The sequence below is a fragment of the Polyodon spathula genome, chromosome 18 (assembly GCF_017654505.1).
Source record: "Polyodon spathula isolate WHYD16114869_AA chromosome 18, ASM1765450v1, whole genome shotgun sequence".
NCBI classification, from domain to species: Eukaryota; Metazoa; Chordata; class Actinopteri; order Acipenseriformes; family Polyodontidae; genus Polyodon; species Polyodon spathula.
In genome coordinates, this window is record NC_054551.1 from 25,150,812 (window position 1) to 25,174,589 (window position 23,778).

At 38.1% G+C, this 23,778-nt stretch overlaps 1 protein-coding gene across 2 annotated transcripts; it reads right to left on the bottom strand.

Annotated features, from left to right (window-relative positions):
• Positions 1-316: 316 nt before the first annotated feature.
• Positions 317-22,965, bottom strand: LOC121330818 (protein Niban 1-like). Of its 2 annotated transcripts, none has more exons than XM_041277644.1 (14): positions 22,768-22,965; positions 10,287-10,417; positions 9,975-10,103; positions 9,652-9,766; positions 8,653-8,817; positions 6,554-6,669; positions 5,709-5,813; positions 5,312-5,474; positions 4,436-4,623; positions 3,978-4,139; positions 3,350-3,460; positions 2,468-2,575; positions 1,967-2,078; positions 317-1,812 (listed from the first exon to the last, which is right to left on the bottom strand). In XM_041277644.1, exons 1-14 carry the CDS (start codon positions 22,820-22,822, stop codon positions 1,217-1,219), a joined length of 2,256 nt encoding a protein of 751 aa, XP_041133578.1. In that variant the 5' UTR covers positions 22,823-22,965; the 3' UTR covers positions 317-1,216. The 2 variants fall into 2 exon arrangements, with proteins under 2 accessions (XP_041133578.1, XP_041133577.1); XM_041277643.1 differs by having other exon boundaries at positions 9,975-10,106.
• Positions 22,966-23,778: the final 813 nt, after the last annotated feature.

Consider the following 23,778-nt stretch of genomic DNA (forward strand, 5'->3'; position numbering starts at 1 on the left):
TACACTTTGAAGTCTTACACATGGGGTTGACAGTGTTAACTCTGAGGCAAAAAAAAATTCTGTAGTTTAGTTGATCATGAATAATCCACCATATCAATTCTTCAAGGGATCCTACAACTTATGGTACAGATATTCAATTATGTCTCCATGCTTTGACTCATAGAAGAGCATCTTCCAGTTTTAAAAGATGGGACGCCTTTGCAGGTCATCATAAGCAGTCATTTTGGTTGACACTGATGAAGAGGAAGTTTGAATATATGAGTTCAGCATTGACCCCATATTCTGAATATACATTATGGGCCAGATCTTCCTGCAATTACTTAGTTGTTGTTATAGTTAAGAATGTCAGGAACTGCAAAACTGTCTTTCATCAATTTGTCTAATACTAAAAATGGCGATCGTGAATTATGAAAATACAGCTGTGTTCTAAATAGAACAGAATCAAAGATGTCATCACCAGAGAAAACTAAGAAAGCAAAACAAAAAAAAATATTCAGTGATATGTAATAATAGTATTCCAGTTAGGGGGAATATAGTCTCTGTTAATAGTTTTATTCCTTACTTGCTATGTTTATTTATGTGTTTACTTTAAATATGTATAATCAATCCATGCTGAGGTTATATATATATATATATATATATATATATATATATATATATATATATATATATATATATATATATATATATATATATATATTTATGAAAAAGATATCAAAATGTTAAAACGTTGTATAAATGAACACAATTCTTGGCAGTGGATGGCTATTTGTGAGTTCTGATATTGAATGGACACAAAACCGTTATAAAAATAAGTGTAATCTCACTGCATTAGTTTCCAATTGGTTAATAAGTACACTGAACAAACAGGACAACAATTATATCAGTTTTCCTTTAGGTCTGACTAAACTGTTTCAGCAAGCTTCGATATAGAGTATCTGTATAAAAACAGACTGCTAATAAACCTTGTGTGTATCCTGTCTACAGTGGGTGGAGATACTGATCTATATACACAGTACTGTAATATTGTTTCTTTGTTTCAGAGGTGGGAGCTACCAACTACATGAACTGCTTCAAAACCAGCTGTTCAGTTCACCCAAAAGGTAGCTGAACCTGGGTAAATATACCAGCAGTGAGAGTGATTAATGGTGTTTGTAGCGAATAGTATGTGTAAATGCACTAAAGACAGTCCTGCCCTTCATTGATAACCTTCGTCTCATTTCTCTAAAGCCATGCCACTTTCCTCTCCTGGCTCATTGTTCTCGGGCCTGTCACTCTCCAAGGTTCTGAGCTGCTCCTTCAAAACACTTTCTTCCTGTTCCAAGAGTTCGACGTGTGAATCAAGTTCCTGGTCACCTGGATCTTCTGGTCTCACTATGGTTATCAGGTCTCTGATTTCCTTTAGATTGTCTGGAGCTTGAATTTCCTTGTGGACGGCATTTTCCTGTGTTCTCTCGTCTTCTACATCATTAGCAATGTCGACTGATGCCATGCTGAGTGTTACAGACTCGGCATTAATTGTTATGCCAGGGTCAATGCCAACTGCGCTAGATTCCTGCTGCTCATTCTTGGCTGACACTATACTCTCTGGAGACTCAGGTAAAGCTGGCTGGTCTTGGCTCTCTGGGACCCTGTTTCCCTCAGCCTGAGGATTAGCATCTTCAATTGGGTGAACCACGTGCTTCGCCGGGCTTCCTGGAATCGATCCTGGCTGAGTCCTGCTATCTGTCAGGCTGGACTGGCTTTCACAAGGGAAATCAATGCTATCCACAAACAAGTTGTGCTTCTTCATGTTTGCAGCTTCTTTCACCACTGTGTACAACAAAAACGTTTTGTAATATTCAATACATAATCCAACAGGTAATGAGCAAATCTCTATGGAGCATTATTAACTTGTTGACAAGATTGATTAGTTTACAGATGGTTATAAAGTAAATACAACAACAGATATGTGTATGCTTCTTACCTTTGTCAATCTCACTCTGTAGAGTCTGAAATATAATTTCATCATAGACATTTTCCACTTGTATAAAGTTTGTGTAATCAGCAAAGATATACTGTTCAAACCTCTGGAGCTCCTGGAAAGAATCACAAAAAAAAACCCAAAACACATTTTCAAATAAAGAGGAATTCTACTAGAATGCAGGTAGTACATGTTCTAGTGTCTCTGAAACTCATTTTTCTAAAACTCACTTGATTTGATCATTCTTTTTACATTCAATCTACATCAGGTTTATGACTTATTAACATCAATTTCAGTGTTTTCTATTGGCCAAACAAATTTGGAGGAAGTCACGTTAACCCATCTGCAAACTTGTCCCACTATGATTGGTCGCTGAAAAAAAAAGGATCTGGAAACAATGAGTCCTTGTTTGATTTAAAACACAATCAACAATAGCTCTTGTTCAACTCGGGTTTCTTAGTGTTAGCTATAAAGTGGGTACAAGGTGATTGTTGAACCACTTACTGGTTTACAGCTGGGAGCCAGGCTTTTCTGCATTGTCGGCATGGTAATTTCCACTAGAGCCTCCTGGAAGAGCTTCTTCCTAAGCGTGCTGCTGTCGTAGTCGTATTGCTGTCGGACAGATAGCAAGCATTAGAGAGACAGTATTGCAAATGGTCTGGATGCCAGGACACAAAGTCAGCTGCTTCCCATGAGGTCTGCACAAAGAACCGTTTTATTAATAACCAATTCTTTTTTTTTTTCTGGCCTTTTATTTGCATCTATGCATAAGTTAAACACATACATTCTGAGCCTGTAAAGGTCTCACAAAACAAACATCTTCAGAATGAAACATTTATGTTCAGAAATCAAAAGAAATTGACGCCAGCTATTTGATCTCTCATTGTTTATTAAAAATGATGGTATGTGTGAAACTTGCAGATTGAGTGTAAATTAAACAGATGCCATGTAGATTGCCTTTTTTAAACTGGAAATGCTGAGATCATGAAATAGAATCAGTCATGTATTTAAATGGAATATGTATATCAGGGTATAGGATACATAATCAAAACAAAAGTATATTTTTAAAACTAGACATACAGGTTTGTTTGACCCATGTAGTTCCGGTCCATAACAAGTGGCGGATTTTGTAATATCTGAATAATGTTTAGTGTTCTCAACCTGCAGTATTGAAACCTTGACCTCATGTTTTACACAGTGCTGTAACAATAAGGCATGCTATAAACGGAAGTAATTACACATGTTTCTTATTTATCTTTTACTCTTAAATTGCATTTACTTTCATATTGCATGTCTGTTAAACTGGGATATTTAACATAATTTAAATGAATGGGGTATTTTCTACACAGTTTAATAAGGGAAAGAGAAAAGTCCAGACCAGCTTACCTTTAACACTCTCTGCTTGACCTTCTCAACGGCTGAACAGATTTGGGAAGGGCCCCCTTGCAGAGAATTGGACAATAGTTGCTCGAAAGTGTGCACTACATTGTCCATAATCTGAAATTAAATACAAACATATATATATATATATATATATATATATATATATATATATATATATATATATATATATATATATATATATATTCAGGGACTCCTCAGCTGATACCTATGCAGGCAATGTTGTTTTGTAATATCAGTACAAAGCAAGACATCCAGACAGAAATTAAATAACAACTATACTAAAAAGAAAAAATGACAAAATTTGTCAGTGAGAAGTTGAAACAAAATTAAATATGACCACGAGAGGGCACTGTGGATTAAGAAATTCAAGGATTCTTTCTTATCGGTAAAAGTCATTCTGCTAGTCTGAATATAAACAGTGGGTAATTTGATAGTGATTAAAGATGGGGGGGGAGGTTCAGCTCCCCAGTTCATCTCAGACTGTCTGCATTAAATTCCAGTTTGGTTGTGACCCATCCCTAAAGCTTTATGCTAAGTACCTTCAGGTATAGCACTATAGAATGGCCTACTGAATGTACACATTAGGCATTAGTATTGGAGTCAGACCTACCTGCTGCATGTGATTCTGTGTGATCTGTACAAGGCGGTCAGTGTTGGAGAATTTGAAGCGGTTCCTCAGGTCCTGTAGCTGCTCACGGAGGACATCCACCTTTCTGTAGCAGGGCTGCATCTTCAGGGAGGTAAAGGGAAGGTTCCCCAGCTCGGCCAGACCCTGCATATGGGGGGAGGGGGGGTCATGGAAAGTTAGAAAATACACATTGCTGGCTGCTAATGAAAGCTGTTAAGAAAGGTTGCAAACACAGAGGGAAAGTAGTTTAAACTCTTAATTAGTCTGTTTGTCCCGAACCAAGTGAGTACTCTAGAAACAATGAAATGTCATCAATCTGCAAAGCCTCCTGAGAATGTTGGGTATAGTGGTTTTAAAGGTGAGTCAAGTTCAAGGTATCAAACAGATTAGAAAATATGGTTCTTTTTACATTTCTACATTTACTCATACCAGGCAAGTACCTTCTTCAGCTTGTCGATGCTGCTGCTTTCTTGGTAGTCATTGCTCATTTTATTAACTTCCGTTTCAAAGAGGAAGCGGACCTCACTGAACCCAGAACTGATGGGTCCCATCAGCTCCTCCAGTATAGAAGACAGGTAGGGCTGGACGTTCTCCATGCAGCACTTCACTGCAGGCTGTGAAACTGTGGCTGCGCTCCAATGGGACAGGAAAAAACAGGCAAGTGGAAGGTGTGTCTTGGTTTATTATTTCATTTAAAATCTCTACTAGACCTTTTAAAAGCCACACGTTGAGGAGTTCAAGAATAAATAAACTGAAAAGGTGAAATAATGTTTCATTTTAAGGTGGAGTTAGAGGCGTCAAAGGACACATCCTGCATTTCGTGGAAAACTGCCACACATACAATACATGCTGTTTGGCAAATAGCTTTCTTTTGTTCTGTAATATTTATTACCCAGACTATGGCTGGCAGCTGCACATTCAATGTAAAGAGTAGGAGTGTCAAACTCCAGTCCTCGAGGGCCGCGGGGTCTTTTGGTTTTCATTCCAACTTAAGCTCTCAATTAACATAATTGATCCAATTATTTGTTCAATTTGACATATTTAATATTTTTCAACTTTTACAGTTGATGGTTTTAAAAATGCACTTGATTCGCAGTACAAACTACCTATGAAACATTTTTAGGCCTGAAGAGCAGTGTTAAATGTGTCCAGTTAATCAAATAATTAGACCAATTAAGTAACTGAGAGCTCAGGTGTAACGAAAGCCAGAAGACACTGCGGCCCTCCAGGAACTGAGTTTAACTGAGTGAGGCACAGTCCACTTGAAACTTTTCCATAAACTTGGAACATGGAAACAGCAACACCCTGACACTCACCGTTCAGCTTTCCTGCGAGGAAATTCTTGGAGTTGAGGATCTGATCCATGTCGGATCGAATGAGTCCCTCCTGCTGTTTAGTTGCCGCTCTGCACTCTTCTTCTAGAGCCGCTAACCCAGTGGAAACCTGGGACGTGACCACGTTGTAGGCATCTTCTACAATCTGCAACGAAGCAGAAACAGGGTGGGTGCAGGACATACTAGACCTGGAAAGCTCTGCTGAGATACAGTGGTGATGATGTTCAGCCTGGCTAAATCTCACTACAGTTGTTTGCTCTCCAGCCCTATAAGTAGAAGTTTAAAATACATGTAGACAGACATGGCCAAGCCCACTAACATCTATCTGTTTTCTATTTGTCTTTTTTTTTTCGGAAGGTCAATCATGCCCAAAACATACAGCAAACCAGATTCTCTTCCGGTCGTTCTTCTTTCCCTTCATCTTGGGCAGCAGCTCTGTCTGAAGAGATGGCAGAAGCTCCTCCATCACCAGGTTACTCAGAACCTGCAGGTGAGAAGCAAACTCTTCAAACTCAGCTCTATCCAAGCCCCAGGTCTGGTGGAAACCCTCAACCACTACGACCCAACAGTCACTTCAGGTGTACTGTTCGCATTCATTCTTGCCATAGCTCCGATTGTCAGATGCAATCTTTGCTGGAACATTTAATAGGCTATTAAACAGGTACGATTTTACAAATTTCTGAAATAAACTATATTGGTTTATTAATTACACAGTTGAATCATTTCTATAAATTGGCTGTCCTATAGAGTTTTGATAGGTCTGAGTATTTTCTATATATATAAATATAAAGCATCCCTTTTCATCTCTTGTGCATGCTTCCTCTTCTTTGTTACCATGATGCTGAGCATCACACTGAGGTGCTAACTTAAACTTATGTTAATTAAGTAGTTTCCTGTGGGCTGAGGCAGTTTCCTGCACACAAAAGCTACTTGGGGCCAGCATGTACATCAGGGACCATTTTATCCTGTCATACTTATGTGTTTGTTTTATTTATCCTTCATATTGTAAAATACAGATAAAGAGCCAGTTGTGGACACCTAATCGGTTAGTTTAAAATGAATACCAATTACTACCAGTAATTTATTTCTAGTACAATACTACCTCGTAAATACCGGAACACTTTCCCTGCCAGCAGACCATCCAGGTACCTATTTTTTTAAACAATCATACTTTTTTCAATCACGACTGTATTCAATGCTGCTGAGAGAATAACAATAGCCCACCTGGACATCCTTGCCAATCAACATTTCCCAGGACCCATAGTGGCCTTTCTCCTGCCTGTAGAACTGTACAGCCTCTAGGAAGGCTTGAACCTCACATTTGGTCTTCTTCTGGTAGTCTAGAATAGAAAACCGCTTTGAGTTCTTGTTGGAATGACAAATAACATTGTAAGCACGCTACCGTGCAGCTGTTTGAGGTGGAAGTAAACCATATTTTAGGATATTACACCATCCTGAAAATACTTTCAATTAAACAGCCATAACAATAGGTTTTGTGCTCTGCTTCCCGCTTTTTATTTAGGTCTTGCAGTTATTAAAGCATTTAATTTAAAAAAAAATACTAGTGAAGTGGTTTCCAAATGCAACTTTGAAAACTCCTCAGTTGCATGTGCTAATATACCAGAATGTAATTGTGAGGGGCAATTAGTGGCAGAGATTAATATGTTTGAATTTGCCAAACTCTAGTGTTTGTCTTGGCGTTACTCTGTGGAGGTCTGTTTATAGCTTACAGAACTTACAATTTCAGACAATGGCAGGCACATATTCTTCTTCCCCTTTTGTTTTAAAAACGCTTTTAAAAACTATTTCACAACATGCAGTAGATATATTATTGACACCTAACCACCAACCAACAAAAAAAGATGAAGTCATTTCCACAGGATACAGGCCTCACGCGTTTGGTTATATTTAGGGTAACAAGCTTTGCGAAAATCAAAAACAACACTAACTCACTCATTAATAAAATATACTAATTGTCACATTTGCTGATTGTCAGTCAGTATCAAAACAAGTATGTAATAATTCCACTGCTATTTTAACCATTTGCCAGTGTTAAGCTCAATAGACACACTAATGTTAAAGCTGTGATATGAGTGAAATGAATGTCTAGACTGTCTAAATACACTGTAAATCAAGCTGCTGAGTAACAGTTTGACTTGAAACGGGGACGTTTCACAAACGTGGCACACTATTTTTTAATACACACGTAACAGGCAGTGTTGTGTGCTACACTGCCATTACATACTCTGTTGTCACTTGTTGGTGAGGTGAGATTTGGTTCAAAGCTTTAAATCCATGAATGCAGAGGAGACTCTTTAGCAATGTGGTTAAGACGTTTGGTGCATGGGTTCTTCAGCTAGCATCTGGATCTCACAGGCTGTCTGCAGCCGATCGCCGAGGTTAAAGGCGGAAGAGCGTGTTGTGTGATACACTGTCATGGCAGAATCTGTCCAGTCCCCTGTCTTGAGAAGAGATCCGGCTCTTTTGCATTGTGGTTTAGATGCTCACTTGCAGTGCAATTTTATTCTGTTTTTACTTAAAAGTATCTTTCAAATAAATCTAATCGTACTATAGCAAATAAAGGCAATTGTAAATAAAGAAATTGTAAGACTTTCTTTAGTTACACTCCCAACAACTTTCCAGTTTATCACAAACTTCTTGATTGGAAATGTAAATCATGGATACTACATAATAAATAAATTCAAATCTCTTTACAAAGGTTGCGAAGCAGCATACTGCACACCTGTTTATTTTTGTGCCTGTGGTTTGCTTTCAGGAATGGGACATGTATGAAATAATGAAATCCACCTACAGCATCCTGATGTTTTTAAAGATCATATCGCCACTGCTACTGTCTGCTAGTGTCGCTGTTCAACAACCCACAAGCAGCTTCTTTACAGTCCAGAGACTGCGGTTTACATCAGCCCTGCATTAGAGAGGCAGCAGATGTCAAAGTAGGTAATTAGTCATGCTCCAGTTATACACTGCGATTGAAAATGGCACGTCAGATATTCATGAGCTTTTACAAGGGAGCTGCATTGTCACCCTATACAGATTTATTTATGTCTGATTTAATAAGAATATTTTGTAACTTTTTCATAGAGGCAATCGATTTAAAATAAGCAAGTGTGAAGTGTTGTTTTTTTGTAGTTTTCAAGCTTGTATTTCCAAAAATAACTTTGTGATCAGTGGAATTACTTAAGTGAATTAAACAAACGGGGCAATGGTGTGTGAGGAGAAATCTAACCCTTTTATTTGTTTTTTAGATTTTCTTGCTTGTATTTCTTTGGAATTGTCCGCTGTTAATTTCCAGCCCTTTGTACCGTGGTTTTGGTGTCTGATGCAGTCTCCGAGTGCAGCTGCAAAGCTCTTCTGAGAATCTGCGCTGTGGAAGCAGAAGTAGCTGTGTTTCTGATAGGGCTGCCACAGGTACACAGGAAACTGATCAGGCATGGAGACCATGGGAGGAGCATTCTCCTCACTCACACCTGGGGAGAGAAACACAAACATATCGAAGTGTTACTGTTTCACTTCCATGCATATCTCCCTGAGACACCACTGAAAATTAGCTAAAAGGGGTTTCCAATGGGGAAACATTAAAATTCCTGTCAGAGAGACAAGAAAGACAGAATTCAATAGTTCTTTTGATCTGAGCTTTGATTAGCCAGAAAATTAAACTTTTGTAGGCAAACTAGCCAAATAACTAGTAACATATCTCTAGGTTCAGAAATTACATTTTTTTCTTTTTAAAATGACATTTTCCCATTCAAGAAAACATATTTTAGGATTTTCAACTCCACATTTTATTTTTACAATATAGTTTCCCAATATAGTTCTTAATCAAATGCTAAAGAGGCATGGTTTGTGCTTTTCAGTTGTATGTGTGTGCTTTGGTTGCACACTCATTTGGTAGGACCAAGTATCGTTACTGTTATTTTTTGGTTTGTTTTAAAGCAAGAAGCCCATTCCTGGTCTCTGATTCCTTTCTCTGTTTCCAGCCCTCTACCATTCTGACTATTTAGATTACTTTCAACTTCCAAGATAGTGGCATAAACATATTTTCTGTAGAACTGACATGGGTGGCCATCTGTGTAATACATACCTCACATCATCGATAGGCATGGACAAGACAGTGGTTACTTTCTGAAGTAAGCAGTGGGTGTTATTGGGCATGTAACCTGGCTAACAGTGTCCAGAGGTGATGAGTTCATGCTTATTCCAAGCTTCAAATACAAACCAGTGGATTTTTTTTTTTTTTTTATGTATAAATGGTATTGTGATTTTTGTGCAGACCTTGTCAATTAACTTTCCGCCTCACTCACCACTCGGGTCGGGAAAGAACCTGTCTGCCAGTGCAGTGTATTGATCCTCAGACGTCAGCACAGCGCCTCCGGCTGGAAGCAGCCTGACCATCGGGCTTGTTCCATTCAGAAAGGTCTGGGGAGATTGTTATAACATTGTCAATCAATTCTTTTTACAAACATTTCTGATTTCTGAAATCATGTTTTGATGAAAATTTGATTAGTCTAGGGATTTTATTTATAGTAAAATGGTATAGTGAACAGACTACTCCATTGAGTGCATGTCAAAAAATAACTTAAACTGGCCTCATAGCCCCTAAGCAAAGCACTGACTGTGAACTTACATCATAGTTTTCATGGATCTCCAGGCTGTAATCAGCTCGCACCAGCACGTAGCGCTCCTTCCATTTCTTCAGCTCAGCAGAGTAATAGGTAATCACCTCTTCATGCAGAACCTTCCCCGGTTCTGTGTGCTGCTACAGGGAAACACAGGGCCATCACATACCAGTCTTCCACCCTGCCTCCCACCATGTAATCCCCAAGCTGGGGTTTGTAGTGCCGTAGGGTATCCCCGCTGAAGTTAATTATTCTGGAGTGCTGGCTAGCAGGTCTAAAACATTTAACTGGAGTAAGAATAAAAAGGTCCTTCCTCTTACCTTGTGTTTCAGGAGCTGTGTCTGGACTGTCCTGTGCTGCTCCACCTCATCACGTAGCTGCCTGAAGAATGCCACTGCGTACTGACGCCTGTAGTGGGGGCTGAAGTTCTTCAACTCTGCTTCAGCTCGTCCTAGAAGTAAAGAAACAAGACCTGTAAGTTCCCCTATTGTTGGTAAATGTTTTCTTTCTAATGTTTTGATTTCTAGTCTGTCACACTGGGTAACATTTTCACTGTTCTGGAGCCCAAGGTTCATTTTAAAGGTCTTTATGATTCATGTCCTGCTCACTTGAGAAAGTCTGAAGCTCAACAAAATGAGTTTGTGCCCTCCACTACTACCTGTGCAGAAACCATAACAATTAAGGCTGATACCATACTTTATTTCTCATGTTGCATTAATATAATAATAATAATATCTTTATATAGCGCCTTTCATAATGGAGCACGATCACAAAGCGCTTTACAGAGGTAGGCTGTGAACTGTGCATTATATGCAGAGTCACTTACAATGGGACACTGATTTAACATCTCATCTGCAGGATGGATTGCAAAGAGGTTAAGTGACTTGCTCAGGGTCACACAGTGAGTCAGTCAGTGGCAGAGGTGGGATTTGGACCGGTGACCTTCTGATTACAAGCCCTGGACTTCAACCACTAGACCACACTGCTTCCACGCCTATCTATTCCGATTAACTATCTGTTTATAAGCCAGGTCTGTCTTTTACAACACCCTTTGTTTCCTCTTAAAATATTACTGCGTTTCTTATTTAGTTAATTGGCACATTAGGTATGTATTTTATTGTACTAGAAAGAATGCTGGTCGTCCATAGTTTCCTGGTAAAGGGCTTCATTTATATTTCAAATGTCCTGATTTAAAAAAAAAAAAAAAAAAAGTCTTAATGACAAGCTAGTAGCTGGTGTAAATCTGTTTTGGTATGGTATGATCTAGCACAGGGGTCTCCAACCCTGTTCCTGGAGAGCTACAGGGTCTTCTGGTTTTCGTTTCAACCAAGATCTCAGTTACTTAATTGAGACAATTATTGATTTAATTAGTCAAGATTAACATGTGTTCCAGATCTTTAGAAAACCTGCAGGATTGGCGCTCTCCAGGACCAGGGTTGAAGACCCCTGATCCAGCAGGGGTCAGGGGTCTTCAACCCTGGTCCCCTGATCCAGCAGATTGAAAATGTCTTTTTTCAACGGCCAGTGGATTCCATAACATGAAAGGAAGTTACACACACACACACACACACACACACACACACACACACACACTCACACACACACACTACTGAGAATTTGCATGGAAATTGTAGTTCATAGAAGCCACAAGTTTATTGACAACACTAGTGGAACCTAGCATGCCAAGACCACAACTGACAACCCTAGTCACTATTTACTGACTTTACTATTTTCTCCACGTTACATTTTCCTTTCCATATTTTGCATTAGTGATTGTTTACATGAAACTAAGCACAACATTTGCTAAACTTTTTTTTTTTCCTAAATACGATTTTGTTTTGTTTTTTTTTCTGGACACAAATTTGGTTACCAAGTGGAATTCAGGATATGGAATTTGGCTTGTTGTCTGGAGAACTAAGCTGTGCTCCAAACTGTCTGTGCAGCCCTCCTCAGCTCTACATTCAGATTCCTCATACCCTTGAAATATTTTACCAACAACTGGTATATACACTCTGTAAGCAAATATATGACAGGAAGAATTAAAAAAACTAAATGTAAGCCTTTGTGATCCACCCTTTATTGAGAATTAATCATTGAAAACCTAATGTGCAACTCAATTAAAACTAACAGACAAAAGGCCTTTTTTTAAGTCACCTCCCTTGAAACCACAAATAAACAAATCTTGAATTCAGAGAACATCCTTCTGACAGTTTTTTGATGAGTGAATTAGTTAAATGTTTTACCCTTGAATTGGTGTTTCACATTAGCTAATTTAACCCTTCCCTCGTCTAAAAATGCTACTTCGAAAAGAGCCATATGGTTCAAACTAGCTTAATATCCAAGAATGTGCCTTCCAGTTTGGTCTTGATGGTTGTAACTGTGGTGGTTAAGCTGCAAACTGTCCAAATATGTTTGCTGGTTGCTTCCTGGCAACAGTAACTCTCTTGATAAGGGTTTTTTCATGCAGCTTATACAGACTAGGTTATAAATACACATAAGTTCAACCTCTAAATACAAGCACAACAGCATGTACAGCTTCAAGTATAATATTGTTATCTTCACAATGTTATACTGTATCAGTAGGCATATTACCTTTATTGTTTAAATGATAAATTGCATCAATCAATTATTATCTGGTAAGTTGGCTACAGTTCAATCAAAAATGGTTTGAATTTTTTTTTTTTTTTAAATAACCCACCTACATCTGCAAGCCAATCAGAGCACAGGAAAGACAATGACATAATGAAATATTCTGCCGCAGACATTTCGGAAATTTATAGACTAATTATTACCAGTATTGTATATGTCGGTACAAAAATAATTCGTTTTTTCTTCTTATGATTATTTGTAATATTCCATCTATCTTCACAGAGAGCATTTTGAAATTTGTGTCCTTTTTTTTTTAAAATTACAATACTTAAAAACAAACTTAACAAAACCAACACCAAGCACCACGAAGCAAAGCGTAATTAGTTTTACTGACACTGCGGAAAATGTGAGTTTCCTCTTTTTCTCTGTTCCCGCTGGGCTCTTGTCAAACCCACACGAGACACTGAATTGCCAATGCTGAAATACTCTGGAGTCTAATAGCAGCCTGCCTGGGCTATAGTCTCCTCTGTCAGGAAATCAAACTCAAAATTGAATACGAAGGAATTGTTTCAGAGAGCAGAGAGGTCTTAATGTGTGTGAACCTGCACTTTGCATTAAACGCCGGTATCCATTTTAAGATACTGCATAACAAAACCCTACCCAACACAGCACCACATTTATATTGTTTGCTGGTAATAGCTGAAACTCTCAATACTGTTTAGCAGCGAGTGTGCCTACACAGAATGATTTTGACAAACGAGGAAAAGAGGAAACACAAAATTAGAATTTGTATATGACCACATGAAAATTGATACGATCTAAACGTGCAATGCTATTTTGTCTGAAGATAATGGTTATACTGTCATTCATGCGAGGGTGTCATCTTACTGTACAGTATCTTTTGAATACAGTACTGTGCATAGTTTGCATGTTTTTAGTGCCTAATCTTTACAGAGAGCATTATACTGCTCTTTAAGTTCAGTGGAACATTTTACAAGTTCAATCAAGCATGTCGTTAAAACACACACAAACAATAAAATGCTGATTTACAAATGATATGCATATATGTTTAATTATTTTGTATTATAAAAGATATCCAATTCAGTGTGCACTGACCTCTTGAAAATAAGGTAGTTGGCATATGAAGGGCTTTTCCCAGGGAGGGGAAGTTTTACAAAACAAAAAACACATAAGACAGCAATGCAGCCTGAGCTCTTCAGCTGTCCTGTCACGATGGTCTGTCAGCTCAGTGTCTAGGCTACTTGCTTTGTAGTGGAAAACTTTCTCTCACAGAGATGTATGAAGGAATGTTGAGGTTTCCTCTGCAGCGGAAAGCAGGGAGAGAGACACTCTGCAAATGGAGCAGAATCTCCAGAGGGGCAGGCTGAACTAGACATGCAGGCACAGCGGGACCCTCCTGTTGCTGACATAGACAGTATACAGTTAAAAAGCAATACAAGGAACTTTGACATACAAGCACACTTACATTCCATCTATGTGTTGGTTTTAGGCATGCAAGCAAAAAATGAATCCCTTTCCAAAATGTAAAAATGTAACTTCAGCAGGCCGTAAAAAGTAACCACATTACAGTATTGCTTTTCCACCCTAAGCTTATTGCATAATGAAACCCAAGTAGACGATTTACTGTACAAACTAGAAAACTTATATGGTCTCTCCACATGTTTCTATCCTGATGACCTAACATATGTTGTCGTGTTAAACGTGCAATATGCACACACATACACCGTTCAAGTTTGCATATTTATTTTAATAAGCTTTAGGAGTGACTTTTCTTGGAGCACAGGTGGTACAGTATATGCAAAAATATGTCACATGTGTGCTTCCCCTCACAAACACCATATGTGTGGATATCCCGTGCAACCAGGAACACCTGAGTGTTTTGTTGTTTAACTAAAGCAAGTATTCATGCTTGAGTATTTATGCACTCTTCACAGAATATATTATATCATTAAAAATGTCACACACTTCCATTATCATGAAGTATAGTGTGAGATGTGGAGGCAGTATGTTTTTTTTTTTTTTATGGTACTACAGCACTGTAAACTGACAGCAGTCCTAAAAGCTATTACTAAATAATGAGGAAGAAAAAGATATGAGATAATGTCGAAACATTTCCGGAGCTGCTATTCGAAGTTCCAGTGGGTAATATCAAGTTTATGAGGAGCCTTATTATTGTGATTCTGGCAGTTATTTCTGCATAAACATTTCCTTTATGAGAGCACGTAACACCAAGTCACAAAAATACGTGCAAGCAGACAGGTTTTATATTTTTATCATAAAGTTGTTATAGTTATATTAACCTAAAGTTATACTCAATTATAGGACCAGAACCTGTAATATTAAAAACTACCACTGTTTAAATTGCAACATACTGGTTCGCAGCTCAAGAATAATGAATTAAATCTGAAAGTAGGTTTTGAAATGTTGAGCCCTAGAAAGATGTGACAGGATCAACCTCCTAACTGCAGTGCCGTTTCTGTGGCTGACAGCATAATGCTCAGCTGAACCTCAACAAGTGTCGAGTTCCTTTTTACAAATTCCAGAAATGGCAAGCACTGGTCAGACCAGTATTTACAACTAGTCATGGTAGGTTTAAGAATCACAAATGCTGCCTCATTGAAGAACTAGATATCAAGGTATTTAATTCAGACACCAAAAACAACTGAGATTTTATAGCTGAGCGGGGTAATTAACAAGAAACTAATAAACAGGTTTTAACTTTTATTTTTTTTAACTGCTGCTAGTCACATGCCAACCAGCAGCTGGTAGAATTTCCAGCAGGGTAGTTTGTTTGTTTTCTTGTCAGCAGGCTGCCCCTTTGAAGAAGGTGTTATGTCTCAGGGTAAGCAACAGGCAATAGAATTGTTTGCTGAAAAGATCACTAAATAAATCTGTCCCCTAGACACATATTTAGGGATGAGACAGGGTTAAGATCCGAGGCTTAGGCTGGATTTGGAAAATGAATGTGTTTTGCAGATTTCCAGTCTGGAAAATGAATTAGTATTCCCCAACTGTATTTCTCCAACCTGGCTCCCTCTGTAGTCACTCTCGCTCAATTCCTTTAAAAGTGGACTATAGAATCTGCAGGCACAGCAATGCTGAAGCGCACGCTCACTTCCCTCTTGCTTTGCACTAGCTCTGAGTTCAATATTTCCTCCAGCAATGCTCTACATTCAAAGATACTTCAAAGTTTCAGGGTTATCCTTTACAGACCACATTTTAAATCCACTAAGATATCATAATTATTGCATGTAAATGATTTTCCTCCCTCAGTGCAGTATATTGAAAAATAATGATTGGGACTGAGATAGAGATGAGAGAACAGCTGGCAAAAACACATTCCCATGATGTCATGGTAGGACATTCGTATGATGTCATGGTAGGACATTCGTATGATGTCATGGTGGAACTGGAACTGATCTAATATTCCTTTCATTTGGGCCACATTAAGCAGTGATATAAAGAGCACTCAACAGTGATATCTCAGAATACAAGACAGCACTGAAATGTGATACTGGGTATCGTAACCCATATCTGGTAAACAATCCAAATGGATTATCTTGACATCATTCCCGTTCAAAGGTCCTACCCATAGTTTGCCAAGAATGTTACATGTCCAATACTGTGGAATATAGCAGATTCCATCAATTGGTTACCTTGTATTATTTATTTAAATGTGTACAAGATGCAGCGGTTAGATTGTGCCTCCTCTCCTCTGCTCTGCAGCTGCATCAAACTGGCCATGGTTCACTGCTCACAGCTGTCTGAGGGCTCAGCTCAGAAGCGGTTTTCATTTTGTTTTTGGTTCTTTTTTTAAAAGGCTTTCCAGAAAAGGAAAATGGAAACACTGCACAGAGAAGATAAGTGTGGCAATATCATTCTAGAGGTGATTGGCATAATTTCCTTTTTTTTTTTTTTTTAGGTATACCGTTTCAAAGAAAGGGAAAAGCACCATGAAAATGGCTTTATAGTAACAATGTATAAAATCTAACAGCTGAACCATCAGTCGACTCCCGCATTACAGCACAATGGAACAAATACTGGACATGGTTTTGATGCATTGCATGGCACTATAACAGCTTAACAGTGTGTATTGGTTCATACCACTGGTGTGTCAAAATATGAAAATGGGAACACTTGGTATGTTGTACCATTCTAGTAATGGTTTGTAGTACTACATAGCTGCCGTAGAGCCACTGCATTGAAAAAGTATTTAGATAGTATCCATAATTTAACTTAGATTATTGGCATGGAAGCCTAAATCAACATTAATACAAGTTAGTACTGGTGTATGTATCTGTTTCTCTGCAGACTTCAAGTTTACTGGTAATGCTAAATACTTATTTCCAGTCTTTAAACCCGGGATGCTTGCAGCAAAATTCTCACCTGATCTTTTTATATGGGGAGAATACAAACATTTGATAGAGCACTGGTGACTGTTAAGTGCATCAGGAGACCCCAAATCTCTCTTTGAATGTTGGACTAAATTTTATAGTTTTGATTCATGACATTTTGACAGGTACATATGATATCAGAGGCTGCAGTGGCTTTGCTGCTTGAAGGAAAGCAACACTGCAACGGAAGGTAAACTTAACCAACATGTAACTAGGATACAGGCTCCTTGGTAGACACTGACACGTTGAGACAGACTCTGTTACTCCATATGACAGAGATAATGATTATTGACGATAAATCTCCCTCCCGACCTGTGAGTGCACTGTGTAAAGGGAACAGAGTGCCCTGGACTGGATGGCCAGACAATTCATTCCCAGGGTTAGGGTTCACAAGGAAAAATTGCAGTTCTGCTACACAGTTAAACATGTTTTAGTTTTCTGCCAAAAGACAGAACATTGTGTTGTATGTTGTGTGTTAATGTTGGTGTATAGTCATTGGTACACGGAATATAAACAGGTCTGTGTAACACAAGTGTTTAAAATGTATATTTATATTTAGGCACGAGGATTGCACAGCACTTCACGTGCAAGTAAAAAGTAATAATATATGAGCACAGGGAATTGCACTTTATTAATTCACGTGCAGTTGTATCGTGACTCCAATTGAATGATTGATTAGCAATCGAGTCTTGGTACAGCTGCATAAAAGCAGCATGTTTTCACTCACCTGGGGTTGTGTGTTCGGTGAGTGGAGTACGGGATTGGAGATGGAGTTAATAATAATTGTAATAATAGTAATAGTTCAAATAGAAGCTCACCGTGTTAGTCCTCTTTGTTTTGGCTACCACTATTAAATGCTGAGCGAGACCATTCACTCAGCTCCACCCAACTCCACCTCTCTCTTTGTTTATTTCCTGGTTCCTGTTTCTGGTCTGACGTCCCCCACTCCAGCCGTCTTTGTGACAGACATAAACCACCAATAGGCTTAGTTCATCTTACCAGTGAAAAACAGTGCACGCACAAACAGAGGGACCTCATAACTAAGTAACAACTGCACAGTACCCCAAAGGATAACAATATATTTATAAGATAATAAGTTTATTGGATAATAACCAATTTAAATCTGAAATGTCTACAGGAGACTGGGGTGTATGATAAACATTTGTTGTAGATTGTGTTCCCCATGTAGATTGTAATGGACACAATTAGCGGAAAAGAGTCCCTGTTTTTTTGGATGAGGAGCGTAATAAAAACTAGTCAGCCATAGATTGTAACCAGGACTTTTATATTAAAGCAGGCCTCTAGGTAGCACATCATTGTTAAATTTGGTCTCCAGTCGATCAGTTTTAGCTGTGGTAGTGCTACTTCTGAGAGCTTGATTGTGGTAGACAAGTTCAAGGTTTTCTTTATTAAGGACATTTGCACACTTAGACCAGAGCATATTGTGGGTTGTGTAGCGTCACATCAACCAGCTCGCTCATTGCTCCAGACCCTATGAGCAGAAACTCTACTGCAGGATGACAGGATATTTTTGTCATTTGTAAGACACACAAATGAGACTCCCTGGGAGGGTGGGAGGGTGGTGGTGGGAGGGTGGTGTGCATCTATTTCAACATCAATTATGTATAACACCCTGTGATGTCAAAGGGATTTCGATCTGTGATTCAGCCTCCCGATAGTAGATGGCATCAAACCAACTCGGGACTTCCCTTACCAAGATCTCGTGACCATGGCAAAAGTCATCTTTTTGAGGGGCGGCACCTTAGTGAGGGGCGGAAGTACGAGTATGTAAATTCCAGCCACTGGAGTCAAGTGAAGGATAAGGAAACGTGTCAGTTGGGGATTGGTGTTCCACTGACTACAGAGGCGGGACATTACATACTAAAGGGAACGTACTACTGTGTTCGGGGTTGGTCCGAAAGTAAAATAGGAGGAGTAACGGGTGGAGGGAGAGACTAGTTTTGTGCAGCGGGATTTTTGAAAATACTAACATTTCTTTTGTCTTTTTTTTGTTTATGTATGGTTCTTCACGAAGACGATTAAAGACGAGTTCTCACTATCTATTTTGAATACTACCCCTGCACTCCCTCCCTCACTCCGTTTTGTTTTCTTTTGTTATTTAATTATTTTGTTGTGTATAGATAATAAAAATAAATTATTTTATTTCTGTACACATAAATTACTGTCTGGACATTCCATTTAATACACTCTCGCCTCACATACCCCTCAATAGATCTCACTGTACAAAGAAAATGTAATGCCAGGAAAATGTGATTGTGCAAACAACCACACATTTCCTGAAGGCAAAATTTAAAAAGCATATTTGCGTATTAAAAGGGTAACTGAAAAATTACTGTTTGGACTTCCCTATTTAAAAATACATTCAACTTGTTGGTGCAGGGTGTATTTTCAGCTTATTGTACTGAATTTATCTACAGTACATAATAAACAACTGGAATTTCATTTAGTAAATCAGTTTAAAAGTTGCAGTACTCTTCAATGGGGCCTATTTAGAACAAGAGAAGGACATTCATTTTCCATCAATTTGGCATGCATTATTTTGCTTCGAATGATTGGAAGGGCTTGGCAAAAGAAAAAATGAAACTAAATAGAACAGCACTTTACATTTACATTTATTTAGATGTTTTGCATTGTGTACTGTGCCACTAGGTGGCCAAATGGTGTAATTGTGTTAAAGATCTGTAAAGGGAAAACCAAGTGTTCATTTTCTGCACACCACCATTGCAGTTAATACAGTCTAGGTGCAGTACAGATGTAATACTCCAATTAAATGTAAATATGATAATTACAGTGATTGTAAATTTCAGCTTAATGTTCTGCATTTACAAATCTTAATCAAATCAAATCTTGGTCCTACAGGAATACTGCAGAGCGCACAGCCACCCAATCCCTGTGCGGATGTTAGCCTGTGCCTTGTGATCAAGCTCAAATTACAGCGAACATGACATCATTCAGTGAAGGAATCATTTAGTATCTGGATCTGATTAATTCCACATTTCTGATACATTTTGGAAGCAGATTACAGAAGGGTGTGTCTGTTGGCTTCCTTTGTCAACACTGTTTTCTGGGACTGAGAGTTTCTATTGGGTTACACATATGCATTCATCCTATCTTGGCAAAATCTGAAGTTGCATTAAAAAACAGGAGTCTGCCTTGAACTGCTTGGTATTCATAACAGTATTTAGCCATTACCTAGTATAGTCTATGTGTTGGGTATCTCATTTTCATAGACACAACTGAATGCATTTTTTTTTTTATTTGTCTGTTCCTCCTGTACTCTCTGTAATTTGCCAAAATCAACTCCTGCTGGAAAGGGCCAGTGTATTTGGTAAATACTGGTCCTGGGTAGCTAGCAGCTGTACATTCTGTAGATTATGACAAGAAGACACCTTGTCTGAGCAAAGCTAGTGTTAGAATTTGTCACTATAATAAAGTTCCCGCTGAGTGAAGAGCGCATATCATTCCCTGACTATGAAAGTGACAGATCAACCCTTCAACCTACAACTGTTTCACAAAATATACCATGGAGGGTACAGTAATGCTAGTGAGGAACACTGATAAAAATGTTTCCTTTGGTTGCACAAAATATAACTGCAAGGCTAAGTAAATTTAACATGCCAAGAGGAATAGTCTCCAAAAGGGTTCAGTTTGACATTCAGCCCAGAACTAATTATATAGCTTCGCAGTGGAAGAAAATGGTAATGAAACAGCTTGGCAAATCTAAATACTCAGCTAGTGTGGATCTGAACATGGTAACAGAATCAAAAAAAAAAAAAAAAAAGATTATCAAAAACATAAATACAATACCAGTCAAAAGTTTGAGCGCACTGAAATGTCTGCTTAGGGTTAAGAAATAAAAAAACATGCAGCAGAATAAGAATTTACTGCAGTGCTCTTTCAGCGATTACATATTTCTATACAACTGAGTAAAATACAGATTGTGTATATCATGCTTACTTTGTGCTGCTGCTGTGCGGAAATCAGTTGAGGACTTGGCTGACAGACAACAAGATTCAAAGACTACCACTCCAGGTCTTTCCCTGTAGCCTACATAATATTGTCAGTTATTATCTATGCGGTGATGCCGATATCCACCATCCACTTGCCACACACTTTCCATCCTTTGGATATCAATTATGTTTCTAACCTTAATTAGCAGCAAATCAGTGCTAGCTACAGCTCACTAAAGAAGCTAGTTTATAATTGAACTTTTAGCTCAAATAGTCTTGAATAACCTTGAGTTAGCATGAAGAGAAGAGCGAGGGTTGAAAAGCAATGGTAAAGTACTGTGTTTCTTGTAAACGCTCCTGGGTATTCTGTAACCCATTGAGAGATATTCACAAGCAAATTTAATTATTTTCTTTTCTAGCACGCTGTTTCTGTCAATAAAGACAAGACCCCCTACTCAGAACATTGTTTAATAGCCATCCAACACCAATCCTGGAAGCACAACAGCTTGCTAGCATCAGCAGACTGGAGTGTCTAAACTTCTCTTAATACCTTTTGGTAATAAATATATTTTGGGAAACTGATATAAGACATGTTGCATTTTCTAAATATAATTTCTAACAGACTCCAACAACAAGGTTTGTTTTTTCCATTTTATTAATGTCAGAGGCTCTGGCCCTGTGTTTTTTTTTTTTTTTACTTGGGCTTTGCTGACATATGCATTTCTAAACTACATCCAACTATATGATCACAATCACTGTCTAATTTTAATTTGAACTGTATGTTGTTGTTTTTTGGGTTTTTTTGGGGTTTTTTTTTTGGCAGTTTGACTCTTCCAAATGGGCTATTACAACCACCAGCCAGCAGCCACACAACGAGAGGTGTAGGACAAGGAAGAGGGGAATTCTGAGGATGTCAGACTTATCTCCGAAGGAGTACTGGACGAGATTGCGTGTCCCTAACTAATGGGGTTTCAAGGTGCGGACTAGTTGATTTGCGTCTATTGTCGGGGGACTTAACAGGTCCCTTGGTTCGCCTCTTCACAATATGTGACCCCCCCTGCCTGTCATCCCTTGGTTTTTCTTCCCTCGGATATATATTAATTATTATAATAATTATATTAATTAAATATTAATAAAGACAGATTTTTTTTCTAATAACAACCCTCCTAAGAAATACCAGATATCTTGTTGAACACTTCAACAAATGAAAACAAAACAAGATTTACAGTAGTCTTAGTTGTTTTTCTGCTATTTCCACTGGCAGTGAGACTGTGGGCGGCATGTGTAAGCTACTACATGACTGTACCGTATTAAAAGGGTGAGAATATTATTCAGGTTGTACTTGAACCTAATTGTTATCAAATTAAATAGGATGATATCAGGCTAAAACCAATCCAGACAGCTTAGTCAGTGCAATGCGAGTGACCAATAGTCATGAATGCAAACCAAATGAACATCAACTAAATTAAACAACCACACTTTTTGTAATTTATCATGGATATTGTAGAAATGTACACTACTGTCCAGCTATAAACAATGACAAAATATGCCACAATATCACAATTCCGTGTCAATTTTTTTTTCTTCTTCTGTGAAATGGACATAATACAGAAGAAAAAGCTACAGGAATTGTTACAATGGACATTCTGAAAAATAGAGTGTAACATATCAACATTTAAATGTATTTCTGATATTCTCAGATAAAAAGCGATAACAAAATAACCCACCAGTAAGTAACAACAAAATACTATTATTCAGTTATTGACAGGTGGGTGTGTTTCTGGAAATAGTACAGATTTTAATATCGTGTACGCTACATTACTTACCCCTTATGTAGTTGCATTTATTGTCATCCAGAAGGCTGGAAGAAGATCCTCCCATTGTGTAATAAAAAACCGCTAATTATCTCTCATAAATTAATTACGCCTCTGGTCGTTTTAAGTGCTTGAAGAGACTTGTCGATATGCAGCACGCTCCTTGTGTGACTCTGACAGTTACTGACTGGTGTACAGAGGCTTGCTTAGTGTTTATTGTGGGCGCTCTCTATCTCCGCAATATATCATAAACTTCCTCAAACTTAGCAGCACCGCCTTCGGTTATAATACGCCCATGCAAAAGTAGGAACCGGGTTTAAGTTAAACAGCTGGTGTGTGTGTGTGTGTGTGTGTGTGGTTTGTCGAATATATATATATAGATATATATATATATATATATATATATATATATATATATTGCATTATATATAATATATATACGATAATTTCGTAATTACTAAAGCTATTCGCAATATGATACTCTGTGCCATGTTTATTTGATATTACACTGTGTTGAAACCGCGTTTACTGTTGTAATCCTTTTGTCTAATTTGTTCGACAGTTGCAATAGATTGTAACACAGTCTTACCTTAACCTTTCCTGAACAAGTTACCATATTTTAAAAGTGTTTATCAATTGTAAACACTAGAAGAAAAAAAAACTGTCCTTGTTTTGATGCGTTTCTTTATATAAAACTATAATGGTATTATATTAATAAATCAATAACCACGTAATAATATCAACAGACACAATACCTCAAAATATCAATGACCAGTCGGCATGAATTAAGTTAAAAAAAAAAAAAAGTAGTCCATTGCAAATGACCCATTACAATGTATCCACAACACTACTGAATTACCTCTTCAAGACAAAAATGGAGATACCCCTACCTGGTATTACAGTAAAACGCACTAAACTGGCACAGGACGAATGAGTTCTTGTTGGATGTCATATGATACGACAAGTGTCTTTCTCTTGCTGCTGTTTTTTTTTTTTTTTATTATTATTGGGGGGTGGGGTGGG

What these genes read in the sequence shown, in the direction of transcription:
- LOC121330818 (XM_041277643.1), bottom strand. Translation starts at nt 22,822, where the DNA reads ATGGGAGGATCTTCTTCCAGCCTTCTGGATGACAATAAATGCAACTAC. An exon ending in CATCAGACACCAAAACCACG is followed by an intron (nt 6,670 to 8,652) that starts GTACAAAGGGCT and finishes TTTCTATTCTAG; the next exon opens with ACTACCAGAAGAAGACCAAA. An exon ending in CCTCGCAGGAAAGCTGAACG is followed by an intron (nt 4,624 to 5,311) that starts GTGAGTGTCAGG and finishes ATTGGAGCGCAG; the next exon opens with CCACAGTTTCACAGCCTGCA.